This window comes from Eulemur rufifrons, chromosome 28 (assembly GCF_041146395.1).
Source record: "Eulemur rufifrons isolate Redbay chromosome 28, OSU_ERuf_1, whole genome shotgun sequence".
Taxonomy (NCBI): Eukaryota; Metazoa; Chordata; class Mammalia; order Primates; family Lemuridae; genus Eulemur; species Eulemur rufifrons.
This window is the reverse complement of record NC_091010.1, coordinates 13,901,192-13,916,744: the sequence shown is the minus strand read 5'-3', so window position 1 is coordinate 13,916,744 and position 15,553 is coordinate 13,901,192. Positions and strand designations below refer to the sequence as shown.

Sequence of the window (15,553 nt, the reverse complement as noted above, 5' to 3'; positions counted from 1 at the left end):
GTAACGCTTTAGTCCCCTTCTTGTAATAAAAAGGAAAAGGTTTCCTTGTTAGTCTAATTATAGTACTTGGTTTTAGATGCCTATCATTTATATGAAGATAGACACTGAGTCATTTTTTGGGATTCAACCAGGAATCAATATAAAATTTTATTACATTCCTTCTAATGAGAATATTTTATGTATTTTATCAAGATTTTTCCCATCAATATGATAATTTATCCACTTGTTATATTATTCTTGCATTCTAGGGATGAATCAAATTTGATCATTGAGGAGGCAGTATAGCTTAATGAAAAGGATCAGTGGTATAGGTGTCTTGTCACTACCATTCACTAGCTGTGTAATTTTGGATAAGTCACCTAACTTCTCAGGATTTTCTTATCCATTAATTGAGGCAATAGAGAGGATGAAAATTCTTTTCCACTCAAGTAAGTTTTAAAGTGTTAAGCACCATTTATGACAATGTTTCTATGGGAAAATACACTGAATTCCAGCTTTGAATACTAGAAATAGATCTCCCTTCACTGTTAACATGGCAGGTGTAATTACTCCTTATTTTTTCATTCTTCCACTACCAAATATTAAGACTCTAAGAAAGATTCAAGAATATGAGTCTGGGAGTTTGGATGGAGGAATGGGAATGGTTTGGGAGAGAGAAAATATTGAGGGAATGGAAGAAAGAGAAGATAAGGATAGATACTAAGGTTTAGGATGGGGTAGACAAAGAGCTATTAGAACTAGGTTTATTTCCCTTCCTTATTTATATTCCCTGATTTCTTCCCCCTAACTCCATCCATCTTTTCTCCTTTCCTTCCACCATGATGGCATGCTTTCTGTTCTCTCCTCCTTTTCCTACACAGCAATGGAACCATCCTGAGGACTGAGTCTGAGGAGAAATCTGACTTTAGAAAGAAAACTGGGTGGAATGGGGATTACTGTTGAGGCAAAATAAGCGTTTAGCTTTTCTGTGGGGAAAGAGAAAAAGCAGGATTGGAGATTTCCCAGTGGCAGGAGGAAAAGAGTAGTTTTTGTATATTCAAGGCTGAGATTAAGTACAGGAATGAGACTGTTGTTAAGTGATGATTCTTTGGTAGTCTGTATTGTTGTTTAATGCATATTGTGGGGTTGTTTTTTAGGCCAAAATTTGCATAAACACTAAATGAATAAATGCACATAGCATCCCTTTGGGAAGTGTAAGTTAATCACAAAAGAGAATTTTTGGACACTGATTTGTGTGATATTTAGAATGCACATTTTTTTTAGAAATTTATCTTTTGTCTTCAGTTTGATGAAGGAAATATGTAATCTATATGTGTTAAAATTTTACTAAAATAACTTGCATTTCCTATAATGGAATCATGCATCTCAGCATTAGAAGGGACAATATGAAAAGCTCATATGAAACCACCCCAGCTGCCTAGTCTTAGAACTATTACTTACTTTGAAATAATCTATTGCTATTTTTGCAAAAAGATGTACCCTAAACTCCCAGATTGGATTGGGAACAGAAAGCACATACTGTTGCTCCTGAGTGTATGCAAAAGTGCTACAATTCAGATTCAGAAAATCGAGCTCTTGTTATGGAATGTGGGAGGCTTAGCTTTTCCTGTGTTGGGAGTGGGTAGTTTTCCACTGAGGTAGTTTATAAAGTTACCTGCATTTCTCTATATACTACAGATTTTGCAGATGTTGGTGTCCTTGAAGAACCACATGAGTTTGTACCTCATTTGTGTCATTACCTTTCACTTAACATACTTCCATGGGTGACACATTTTCTTAGGGGTATGAATATAAATGTGCAATTGTTGTTAGCACAGTCTTTTATCAGTCTTATGTGTTTTCACGTGTTTTTTTCTGTCCCAATTTATGTCTACTTTCATCAAATATTATAGTCATTCTGTCCATAATTTCTTCTGAACACATACCTTTTAAGAAATCTTTACTTTAGAGCTCTACCCAGTGGCATCCCTCTTTTATTCACCAGATTCTACAGTACTACATTTTTCAAATTTTCAAATATGAGGGCCTTCATTTTTCTCCCTTTCTTTCTGCATTCATTCTTCAGTACCACTGCCAAGTTAAATCTCTATCTTTTTATTTGTCTCAACCACCTTTTCTCCATCATTCACTTCCTTTTTTCTGGACTCTCCATCTGAAGAACGGCTCATATATGGCAATAAAAAAGGTACAGACCAGACAGAGTAACATTGTTTTGAAATATGACTTCATAACTTATCCTCATGTCCATGTAAGTTAGCACATTCATTGAGTAATGTTTATGCAGAGTCCTCTTGGGCCTTATGCAAATTTAGTTTAAGTTTTGTCTGAGTTGGTATTCAGTGTTTTTAGAAGTCATATTCCAAGATATCTGTCTTTCTGTGCATGGAAATATTTTTCCCTCTTTTTCATTCCTCTTGTTTTAAAATTTCATTCTTTGCTTATTTGTAATGTTTTGTACTTTTCCCTGCATGATTAGGGGTGTTTGATTGTCTGTCTTATTTCCCAAAGAAATTTTACTGTGGACATTTACTTTAATACGATGCATGATGTGTTTGTAGACTGATTTAAAACCCTGATTTGTACAGTGTTTTTATATTTCTGTGTATTTCTTCATTTGAAATCAGTATAGTTTACATATCATTTGGTTTTACAGATGTATAAATTAAGACTGAAAATATGGATCTATCTCATTATAGCCTTCCTCCTCAGACCCCTACTGCTTACCCCCAGTCTAGCTATTTTTAAGATTCTGCCAATTTTAAAACAAAATATCTATATTAATTCATTAGAAGAGAATCAAACTTACCATGTGTCCTTGGACAAGTCACTTACTAAACTCAGTTTCTTTGTCTATAAAATGAGGAGATTGAACTTTGCAATATCCATAATATCTCTTCAAATTCTAATATTCTATGATTCTTAGATTTTTAGTAATTATTTTTAGCATCTTAAAAATACCTGTTTAGTGCCATGGTACCCACACAGTTTTGGATTTGTAAAAACTGTAGCTTCAGTGCTGCTATTACCCTTTAGAAGATCATCAACATCGTCATGGAGCCTATTTTCCCTAAAATATGTCTTTTATTTTTATCTTTGAAATTGGATTTCTTTTTCTCTTTCCTTGCAGTCAGGTCCAGTCATCATCTTAGTTTTTAATTGTATATATTTGTGGGCTGCTTTAATTTTAAATGAGATGTTCTAGCCCAGAAGACTTACGGTTACTCAGACCTCCATATACCTAAGGCCCCTTTTGATCTAGTGTCTTTAGCCTTTCCTTAACCTTCTCCTCAGCCATGGTGCTTCCATATGTGTGTTTTCATCATGTTGAAGCACAGCTCTAAGGAACCACACCCTTGGGTCTAGAGTGATTCTAGTTGCTATATATGAGATAACAGGACTGAGATTGTTGTTCTTTCTGGAGGTCAAGGGAAGGAAGATATAAACTTTGAGTCTTTCTTTAGCCAAGGATCTAGTTATTTTAGTATATTCTATTCTGTAGCAGTGATAGCACAGCTAACCCTCTAGAGATGAAGCAGTAGTGATCTGTTAGCCATGTTTTTCTCATTGCTTTTGTCATACTCACATAGGGATGTAAGAGCTTGGATATACTTGCATGACCTTAGAGGACACCTGGTACATTAGGTTGAGATATGCATTGTTGTTGAAATGCTGGTATGGTCCTTAGTTCAGGATTACCTGCATAGTAGTCCCTTCATGCCATTATTTTTAGACCAATTTAGAGCAAGGAAGCTTATTCTGTTATAGTATGATGGGGTATTTTCAGCCTGCATGTTGAAGACTATTATGACAGTTAAACAGAAGACTACAGGGCTATTACAAATTCTTGTCTGTTAATCTGCATGTCATAGGCTCTCGTGAAAATTAAATAGAGACTGTAGGATTATTATCAGGTTTTTTGTCCTCTAGTTTGTAATACAAGTTGAGCTCAAATTTTTTTTCCCATTGCTCTTTCACTGAGTAGTCAGTAGTGTGAGATCATAAAGTTTGTGGATTACTTTTTATTTGTATCTGTATCAGACCCCAGTACTAGACCAGTGCTGAGCTAAACACTGAGGGAGCAAGAAATTTTTTGGCATGAGTTCATCTAGTCTCTTCCATGTGAGCTGGTGGTAGGGGGCTTGGGATTGGTTCAGATAAGTGTGGAACAGGCTAATAGAATAATGCAAGCGTGAGTGCCCTAAACTTGAGCCTTTCTTTCTATTTATTCCATTGAAAGTAGGTTCAGCTGCAGCCCGGAAAGAAATCATAAGAAACAAAATTCGAGCAATTGGCAAGATGGCAAGAGTCTTCTCTGTTCTCAGGTAACGATATCTTTTTCCTTTTTTTTTGGAAGAACCTCATTCACATAACTTTTATTAAAATATATTGTTATAACTGTTCTATTACTAGTTATTGTTGTTAATCTCTTACTGTGCCTAATTTATAAATAAAACTTTATCACAGGTATGTATGTATAGGAAAAAAACAGTATATATAGGGTTCAGTACTATCAGAAGTTTCAGGCATCCACTGGGGATCTTGGAAGGTATCCCCCTCAGATAAGGGGGGAATTACAATGGGAAAAACACATTGTAGTGACAGTGGATGAACTACCACTATACATACAACACAGATGAACCACAAGGATGTAATGTTTAGCCAAAAAAGAACTCTTAGAAGAATATATATTAGCTACCTAGTGCTGCATAACACATCACCTCAAACAACAGGCATTTGTTATTTCACTGTTTCTGTAGGTCAGGAATCTGAGTATGGCCCTCGTCTTCAGGGTCTCCACAGGGCTGCCATTGAGGTCTCGGCCCAGGCTGGGGTTTCATCTCAAGACTTAATGGGGCAGAGAGCCTCCAAGGTCACCCGGTTGCTGGCAGAGTCCAGTTCCCTCTGTGCTGGCTAGTGCTAAAGATTTTCCTCCTGGAAAAGCCTATTCCTCCTGGCTGGAGAAGGACTCTAGGAGCTCCCTCCAACTCTGTACTTCAGTTTCAAACACAGGCCTGCAGAACCTGGTCTCTTCATTTGGCCAGTCTCCCCTCCAGGACCTTGAAGCACCCTATTTTTGGGGCTCTGTCCCTCTCTAGGCCATTTAATCAGCTATCTTTGGAGGAGAGACAGTCACATTCTGTTTTCCATCCACCAACCCCTAAGCCACTAACAGGATTAGTGGGGGCCTGGGCCACCTGCCCGTTGCTCCAAAGACTATTGCTCTGGGCTCTGAATTTCAGAGCAGTTTAATTATACACCATTGTCCCCACTGCTCTGCTCCCTATCTCAGGTTTACTTACCAAAAAGATAATCTGTGTCTGTGTTTAGAAGCTCCTCACAGGCCAGGAGAGTGGCTCATCTCTAAGTGTCTGGCTTGTGCAGTGTCTCCACTAGTTGTCCTGTGGGTTAGGCAGAGTGTGCCTATTTTCTTCATTATTTATTTTGCAGAAATTACTTTTATCGTATAAGTATTGTCCTGCTTGACATCTAAAAGCAACATTATCACTCTTCCTATAAAGAAGTTATTTATACATTTGTATATTGAAGAAGGGAACATAACTCCCTTTGAAACTAGGGTTTTTGATCCTTGTGATTATTATTGCTCACCTTTTGTGTCTCTTGTCGTTATGTGATGAAAGCACTAAGTTTACACCTTGAAAATTAGAGCAGGATAAGAAGGACAGGGCACTTTGTGTGGAGTATTCCTGATGAACTTGCTTATCCATACAGGAAGTCCCTTTTGCTGGATCTACAAATTGCCTTCCTGGGATTAATTTACCATGACCAGGTTTAAGGGTACAAATGAATAGCTCAGTTGTTGAAAATTTGTTTGCAAAACTGATTATATCACATATTTGAACTTTACAGTATATGAAATACCATATTTTCTCAATTGTATGATCCCCATCAATGATAAATCTCACCATATAGTTAGTAAAGCTTTTCAGGAAAAATGATATATGCCTCAATTGTAAGGCACATCCTCATATTCCACATTTAAAATATGAAAAATGTATGTCTTGAAATTGAGGAAAATGTGGTAATGACAATGAATGTCATAAATTTTATATATGGCCATAGGTCCTCTTTTAAACTAAGTGCTGATTGGAAGTATCTGTTATTTGTTTTATCTCTTTGCTATAGGGAGGAGAGTGAAAGTGTGCTGACACTCAAGGGCCTGACTCCCACAGGGATGTTGCCTAGTGGAGTGTTGGCTGGAGGACGGCAGACCCTGCAAAGTGGTAATGATGTTATGCAACTTGCTGTGCCTCAGATGGACTGGGGCACACCTCCTTCTTTTGCTAACAATACTCATAATGCATGCAGGGAATTCCTTCTGTTTTTTAGTTCCTGTCTCAGTAGCTGACACAGGCAGGGTACTATATGATAGGTAGTCTCATTAATACCTGATCAGGGCAGAAAATTGATAGAATGGTTATTCCTTTCAATTGAAAATAATGGTCAGTTCCTCAGCTTTTCATGAAATGATATGGGAGCAGCTCATATCATAATCTCTGAAATATTTATTTATTCATTTGTTTGATTCACCCTTTTCTTTTAAAAGTCCCAGTTTCAGAATGTGAATCAGGGATATTCATATTACTAAAATGGAACTGTAATTCCAAGTTTCTTATTTTTAATTTTTTTATTTATGTAATTGTATTAGCCTATGCTTATATTTTCAAATACTTAATTTTAGAGTTAACTGTCTGCTTGGGCCCCAGAACATTACTTACGCACTTCACTTGCCAAAAGATTTGTGCAAGGTTTTGTACCCTGGTAAATGATGCCAAAGTTTGTTTTCTGTGGTGTTTGTCAAATGTTCTATGTATAATTGACTGTCTGTAACATGCTGTTTCCTTCCTCTGCAGATGTAGCTGCTTTCCTAAATCTGTCTGTCTTTCTTTAGGGTAGCTGTATGTCTGTAAAAGTATGTTCAATTAAATTACTCTATCAGACACTTGTCTGTCTTTTGATGTAGAAGCAGCTTTGTAGCACCTCATTTTGAGGTTTGCTGCATTTGTTGCTGCACTTTGTGCATTCTGAACATAAATGTAACATTAGATATTAAGTCATTGTTATAAGGGGTTGAATTTAAAATCTGTAAGTCAAAATTCAAAGGGTGTTATTAAGTGTGCCTTTATTTTGCATGAAAATAAAAAGAATTATACGTAAAGCATTCCTGTAATCTGGCTCATTGAATATTTTATATTAAAAAAACGAACTTTTTTGGCATAAATATTTGTGTAAATATTGGGTTAAGTTTTTGAAAGCCCATTACAGATTAAATAGAAGAAAGTTATGTGAATTAGACCATACACAGTAGTTCAGTCTAGATTTCTTTCCCATGTGGTTGGAGAGCAAAAAATGTGATATGGAAAAGCCTGAATTTATGTTTTATCGTAGCCACTTTTGACAGCCCTCCAAGGGTCATTGTTCTATTAAAACAGGCAGCAGCAGATCTGGTGTTTTTCCTTAATCATGATTAAGTTTCTCTTTGATGTTTTAATTAATGACTTTTTAAAAGAGAAAAATAGGAAATTTTAATTTAATATTTTGAATAAATTTAAATTAGGTTGACTTTTCACAATTTCATTTCACTCAGTCCCATAATAATTGCTTTTTAATAAAAAGAATCTTTTCCTATAGACAAATAATTTTTACTTGTAGCCTGTACATGTTCTATTTTATATGTTATTGTATTGTCCACCACCCCCACTGGTATATCTGAGTACAAAACTATGTTTTGAAATTATAGTTTCAAATTTTCATTCTGAATGAGGGTTTTTTTTTAATTTAAAAAAAATTTGCTTTGATTCTCTTTACATTCCTTGCCCTCCATTTTTCTTATTATATTGTAAACTTTAGAAAAGTGAGCTAAAAAGAATTTTATGAATGTACATTAAAACAAATTAAGGTCTTAAACATTCAATAAAACTAGCAAAAATGTTAATAGAAATGGATGAATTTTAATAGCTTCAGAAATGTTATATCCTTCTTCCTCTTTGTTCAGAAAAGAAAAAATCAAAAGGGTATCATACTTAAATAAATTTACATTATAGTCATCTCTCAATTATCTTTGGATATATTATTACTTTGATGTTGTATCCATAGCAAACCTTGCTTTCAGCTTTCACAATTAGCACCTGCTAATTACATGCTTTGTGGACAGCTCAGCACTTGTATTTATTCTTAATTTGCCCATAGCTTGAAGCTCATTCCTCTGACTTTGAAACCACCCTCAACGGTAGGGGAGGTTTGACAGACAGTAGCTTTGCTAGAGGGACTGTCTATTCCCAGGATAGAATGAGTTACTGGAAGGAGCTGAGTTTAAGGGGTCTTATTTGGGAAACTAGATAGCTCCCACTTCTGCTAGTTCTTGATAGTGTGATTTGAGCATTTGGTTGAAGTTACTTCCCTAGCATAAGATAAACCCATTTTGAAACAAATACCAAAACTCATATGAAAGCTGTATCTGTATGATTTTTTTAAAAATTATCTAACATTTTAAATTTCAGTAGATATGTTTTCTGATGTTAGTGTGTATAACTGAGAGATATTGCAAAAGCAAAATTTTTAAATTCTAGGACCTTGATCTTATTGTCAGAAAATAAAAATTGTCTTTTTAATAACTTTAAAGTTAATTTACGTAATATTTCGTGAGTGTTTGTACAGACTGCACAACTCTATTAGAGTTGGATTTTATGTTCATATTTATTTTATGTACTTTTTTTTAATGGAAATTTGATTGGGAGCGAGCCAAAATAATGTTACCTTTACCCAAATCTGTATGGCAAAATACATGGCCATCTCTATTGTAGTAATGTAAATTCCTCTTGGTCATTTATTCTGTGTAGTATTGAGAAACACAGTTTGAGGCAGCACTACCCTCAAACTTATTGAGGCCATGTCAAGATGTACTATATAGCTGAAAACAAACAGAGGAGAAATAGTGCCTTTCAGATAAATTTTTGCAATTATCAGACTTCTTTCTCTCCAGCTTAATTTTTAAGCTTCATATGACCATCTTTCAAATCTAAGCATTCAAGCTTGGCATGGTATGCAATTTTGAATGTGATACCTATTTTGTATTCTGGAAAAGATTTAGGATCAGTTAGACGCCTCAGAAAAGAACGAAGAATATAATTGACCTAGAAAATGCTTTTACATATAAAATTACAAGTCTGTAGAATGATTTCAAAAGTATATTGTGACATTTCATAATCTGAAAAATTTATTAACAGACTTTTAAACTATTGATAAAATCAAATAGATACTAATTCTCATAGTGATATCAATTTTTATCCTTAATTTATTACATATAATACAAATTATGAGATGTTTCATATAAACTAACTTATCACAGACTCTCTAAAACATTCTGATAGAAATTTAATTTTTTCCCCTTTCAATTTTTAAATTATAAGGAAAATTGTCCACATTTTGAGGAGTAGGAGTTCCAGGGCTGATCAAGTAGAGGTAGTTTATTTATCCCAGTTTTCTGTCCAGGAACATTGTAAGAGTATTTTCCAGGTGTACAGGGCTAGATTTTTTTTTTTTTTTTTTTTGAGACAGAGTCTCACTCTGTTGCCCAGGCTAGAGTGAGTGCCGTGGCATCAGCCTAGCTCACAGCAACCTCAAACTCCTGAGCTCAGGCGATCCTCCTGTCTCAGCCTCCCGAGTAGCTGGGACTACAGGCATGCGCCACCATGCCCGGCTAATTTTTTCTATATATATATTTTTAGCTGTCCATATAATTTCTTTCTATTTTTAGTAGAGGTGGGGTCTCGCTCTTGCTCAGGCTGGTCTCGAACTCCTGAGCTCAAACGATCCGCCCACCTCGGCCTCCCAGAGTGCTAGGATTACAGGCGTGAGCCACCGCGCCCGGCCCAGGGCTAGATTTTTTTAAGTGGTAATTTGTGCAGTGAGCATACAATAATTGTGTCTGCTTTGATTTGTAATATAATTTAACAGTTAAGGAAAATTAACTCTTCCTTTATTCAGTGTTTATCCTACTTCTTTTGGGTCCCCAGTTCACTTTATTCTCTGGTTAATATCAACAACATTTTCTAATTTAGTCCACTTCAAATAATTAGATTCATCAGTGTCCTTTCACATTAGTAATTGCTTTGGGTAAAAATTATCATTTCTAAATCATGTTTACTGCTAAAAGATAATTTCAGGAATAATTATTCTAATTGGCCTTATTCAGAAGAAGCAAAGTAGAAGGAACAGGACATTATTGTTACAAATATTCTGAGTGTGTACACTTTGGGTAAAGTGGAAAATGGGCAATATTGTGAGGCAGTATTGTTCTTTGCTATCTTATCTTAGGTCCTGGTCCTCAATATGAGCTCTTTATACGGTTTAAACCCAGAAATAAGCCAAAAAAGAATCTTTGACTACAAAGTGTATGATTAAATATGTTGTAGTTTTCTAAATGGGCCAGTGACAAGCTATACCAAGAATGCATTTCTTATTTATAATATGGCCTATATATATGTCTATAGCATGAAATAATTAGAATTTATTGCCTGTAAGACCTCAGTTTCATTCCTTAATGCCTCTATTTGGTAGATGGGTTTGAAAAGATGCTCAATAGTCTTTCTTTCTTCCCTTAAGAATTCAGGCTCTTAGTTCCTGAAGCGAATTTGAGTTCATGATAAACTGGATCTGAATGGATTTTTTTGAGGCAATAGATGTTAATATCTTTAGGTGTTTGGAGCATCAATACTAGAAGAGAAAGGAAGTTCGTGGTAGACAAGAGGGATCCTTTTAGGTTCCACACAAAGAACAGAGCTACAGGACTGTTCTACTTAGACTAATTCACCAAGGTTACTGCCCTAAAATTTCATTGTTAGCCATATCAGATTTTGCAGCTTATGTTTTGCCTTATGAATTAGAAGTGACAGGAAAAGCAATGCTGACCCCTTTTAGTTTCTATTGTAGGGAACCAACTGGTGATGAGTATTGTTTTTGTTAGACATGAAAGAAAAGACTTTCCTGTTTGCTTTTCTGCTACAATTCTATCATCGTAATTTTACCCTAGAGAATTTTCCTGTGACTGTGATGGATGTGATATAATAAACATACAGGAAAATTTTAAGGCCATCAAAATACTGAATTCAAGATGGGTAATTAATATTGGAGTGCATTTGCATGAGTGCTGAGATGTCTTTGTTTAAAATAGGTTTGTGTGATCTGTGGTCTGAGCAATGTTGTCATAGTGCTGTGTGTAAACTGTACTGTGTCAGGAACTGGGGGATTGGATGGGACTCTCTAATATGAGTACTACTTATATTGAATTGTAAATGATGATGTAGTATGGGGTACTGTGATATTTTAAGTGATCATTGCCTTTTCTGCTGTACAATATGACCCTTCTCATCTCTCTCATTCATTTTGCATGCCTCTGCTCACTTCTGTACAGCCACAGTTGAGGCTATTGAGGCTGAAAAAGGTACGATCAGAGTCCTTGCGCTGGGCAGAGATCTGTGGTGTGTGGGTGGGCCTCAGAGAATGTCCTGTGGGTGTGTCTTACTCCTAGCCTGTATAGCCCAAGATGAATCAGACTCACTGACTCAAGTTTAACAGTCACATTCCTCATTTATTTATTTTTTAATCACAAAGGCTGATGCCCATAATGACAGTCTGTTTTTTTTCCCTTTTCTGGTGCAATGTTCAACCAGAATTTAATGTTCCTGATTTCTTTAAGTATATTATGCTATATATTATAGCATTTAAAGTTGCCTGTTTTAATGGAAATTACTAAAGTGATCCTGCAAATAAAGATACGTTCCATATTTTGCATGATTCTATGCTACTCAGATTTTTTCCTCTAAGTGAAACCCCCTCTAGATATAGGTATGAGTTTGTTTTTACTCATTTTCAATAATGTGCCTGACTGAGAGTATAGGACCTGTCATTATAATGGTCTTTTTCTCTTTGTTTTTTTGCTGCAGTTTGGGCTGTACTTTACTGATAATATTATATTCGTGTATATTATATGTTGGCTTGATATTGCACATTGCTGAATGTTTTGCTGTCCCAGCCATTGTTCGGTTCATGTGCACAGACTGAGTCCTAGCTATTGCACACATTAGGCAACCAGATCATAGCTAGTGGTATGGCAGTCTTTTCTATGAACATTTTAACAGTAGAGGATGCATCATTCTAGATGAAGTGAATGAGAAACTATACAGTTGGTGGAGAATTGCCATTTATTTTGATTATAGTTTCCAAAGAAGTACAGTAAATGACCAGTGAATTAAGGAAGACATTTCCTAAAATATGAAACTATAAATACTTTTTGCTATCAGCCAAACACAGAAACACAGACATTTCCTACCTTTTTCATTTCATATTGGTGGTGATGGGGTGATGATACCTTGACCACCAAGATAGTTTTGATCTACTGTATTTTAGCTTATCTTTGCTTCTTTCTCCTCCCACGCTCTTGGTACAGATCTGTATGTTGGGGATTAACCTTGTTTAGCCTCCTTACTTGCCCCTACTCTTGTTGCTACCTTATTGTGATAATCACGGTGATCTTAGGGTCTGAAGTAGGAGATAACTGGTGTAGTAGAAGTCAGACTGAGACCCTGAGAGGTTGATTTTGGGGGCAGAGGAAGGTTGTTTTTGCTTTTTTTTTGTTGTTGTTTTTTGAAGACTACACTAACACTGTCATCTATGAAACTATCATGTTTGTATTTAGGTTTAAACATTTCACATTTTAAAGGGAAGACTTGAAATGGGGGTAGGATTCAGTTAAAATTTAATTGTTGCTACTTGCAGCTAATTTCTTTCTTCTTAAAAATCATTAATTATGTTTTTGAAATCTCAGAAATGTTTTTCAATTACTGACTTATCAAATTTGCGTTTTATTAAGCAATACGAGGATTCTCTCCACCACATAGAATCTGCAGTTTTGAAGAGGCAAAGGGTTTGGATAGGATCAATGAGAGAATGCCACCCCGGAAAGATGCTGTACAGCAAGATGGTTTCAATTCTCTGAACACCGCACATGCCACTGAGAACCACGGGACTGGCAACCATAGTGCCCAGTGACCCACGGCTTCCCAGGGACTCTCACATCTCGGGCCCCCAAATGGACAGATCACCCGAGGAGCTGGAGGGGTTGGCCAAACTGACTGTAAATGTCACACAGTCCCTCTGCAGAAACCATTGTGCTTTTGAAATCCCAGCCCCTTCCTGGATGGAGGCTTGAGGGCCCTGGGACATGTTGTGCTGTCTGATAAGATTGGGTCATCGCTGCCAATGTGGAGAGCAGTGAGCAAGGGGCTTGGGGCAATTTCCAGTGGAGGGCATCTACACCTCCATTTATGCTTGTGGTTCACACATTTAAGTTTACAAATGAGATTTCTTTTTCCCCCTCAGTAGAATTAGAATTTGTTTTTCAACTATGACTTCAAACGCAATTCTAAGAGCGAATGTGGACTTTTCTTTTTCCATGAAATATCTTTAAAGGATGAATTAGCATGGTCTTAAAATACCTTTCTGAGGTTACTAGCTATATTTTGAATTGTGGGCAAAATGCTGAGAAACCCAGCATTATAAAATGCTGACCTCAGGTCAATAGTTCTGAAATGTGGCTAATTCTGTAACATAGTCTTGGTATTTTTCAATTATGAATGCATAACCTATAACTAGGCAGACTCTGTTACTTGAACACAAATCTAAAAATTAATTGAGAATCTTTTTTGCCCAGATCTTTTGAGATTTACATCCCAGAGATTTAAAAAGAAAACCTCTAAATTGCAAAATTATGAAGAATTACAGAATTACTCATTTAAGATACTTTAAAAGAAGTTTGTACATTGTCAAAGTAAATTTTAATTCAAATCATGTCTGTAAAACTTGACGTATTTTGTGTATGCATGTTTTCATTTTGCAAATATTTAATATATAGACCTATGATGTACAGGTACGACATGTATAGGTTACCTAGATGTTATGAGAAATTTTAGTTTATTGTGAGTACTCAAGTTGCATAAATAGCCACCAGGATGATTTGCTGCTGGCTTTCTATCATTTTTATGTTTTAATGCAAAGGAAATTTTAAAATGTTCTGGAAGTGTTTTTGATTAAGCAATGCAGCCTAGAAACAATGGTTCTGTTCAATCATTCAGATGTTAGTGGAAGCATAAAAGTCAAGACTGCATGTTGAAATTTTTCTTTTGATAGTTACTGATCTGCTTGGTTAAACTAAATGGAACCATGTGCTAATTTTTCACAATTATCAACCTGTGTTGATTGCCGCTGTAGTTTGGTATTTCCCTTTACTTTGGTGGCCTGCTTCCCTCATGCCCTGGAATACAACTCAGAGCTCCAGGCAGCGGAACCATCTGTTGTTTTGTTTGCCAGAAAGTGCACCCTGTATGGTCTCCTGTCTAAGTTGGAAATATTATGCATGTGCAGGACTTTTCGAGTATTTTATAAACAGTAGCACACAATAAATTCCATGCATGGGCCGCTGCTCCTATCTCTGTGTTGGGTTTTATTTGGAAGATACAGTCTGATTTGGCCTTTTGAGGCAAATCAGAAAATCCTGTTAATAGAGCTGGAATATCCTTTGGAGAAGATTATCTCGTGGATAGTTCATAGTGATTTGATAAATTAAATTCTTGTCTTTATAAAATCTGCGTTTAAAAAAATTTTTGTTACACTTGTTTTACATGAGCATTAGTAACTGAGCACTAGAGGACTTTGGATGCCTACTGTAGGCCTCCTAAATCTATTTATTTAAGATCACTGTTTTTATTATCTTTTAATTGAAAGAAAATATGTCATTGATTAGTATTTTGTTACAGTAGTATTGGTAATTTATTGGTGTTTTAACAATAAGGAGAAAAAATATTGGTGATACTACATTTTCCTACCATTATATTCCTCTCTTCTTTGCCATAATCAAAATAAGTATAGGATTTTGCAAATTGAGGGAAATTAGGATATTGTTCAAGATTTTATAATACAATAATTATATAACTTTAATTATAGTTCTCAACAATAATTATAAGATATAAAGCATTAATTTAAATCAATGTATGTATACTTGCCTAATTCTAAGTAACAAACAGAACTTCTCAAATTGTTGATTATTACAGCTTCTACTTGCTGTAATATTAATTTGCATACCAGTCCATGACTTGCCTCTAAAGTTATTATGCATTGCATATCTTAAAGATTCTTTTTGATGTTATTGTTTTATGAAAGGTATTCATTTCTAGAGTAAGAGTTTAGTATATCAGGTGCCAGGAACTTCCTTAGCCCTTAAGTTCATTACTAGGGTTATATAGTGTTTGTGGGAATCATGGGTGAGCATAAAGCACTATTGGCAAACTAGAGGAAGTATGGGTTGATGGCAAAAATTAAGAAGAGGAAAATAAGAGAAAGGAACAGAACTTTAAAAATGTGTTATACATGAAGAATGTATACCACTTTATCACCCAGTGCCTCACAGATCACTTCCTACCTGTTGAATAGGAACCTCTTTCTAGTCTTTATAATTAGTTTCACAACAAACCATTTATTA

The 15,553-nt window shown here is 35.5% G+C and overlaps 1 protein-coding gene across 5 annotated transcripts in view; it reads left to right on the top strand.

The window, feature by feature from the left end:
- Positions 1 to 14,886, top strand: part of PPP3CB (protein phosphatase 3 catalytic subunit beta) — a 50,587-nt gene extending 35,701 nt beyond the window's left edge. Inside the window, exons 11-14 of one of the 5 annotated variants that reach the window (XM_069461084.1) lie at positions 4,241 to 4,322; positions 6,145 to 6,242; positions 11,432 to 11,461; positions 12,890 to 14,886. In XM_069461084.1, the coding sequence (XP_069317185.1) occupies positions 4,241 to 4,322; positions 6,145 to 6,242; positions 11,432 to 11,461; positions 12,890 to 13,068 (389 nt within the window). In that variant the 3' untranslated portion in view covers positions 13,069 to 14,886. Of the gene's footprint in view, positions 1 to 4,237; positions 4,323 to 6,144; positions 6,243 to 11,431; positions 11,462 to 12,889 lie in introns of all 5 variants that reach the window. The other 4 variants (XM_069461083.1, XM_069461086.1, XM_069461085.1 and 1 more) reach the window with 4 other exon arrangements.
- Positions 14,887 to 15,553: the final 667 nt, after the last annotated feature.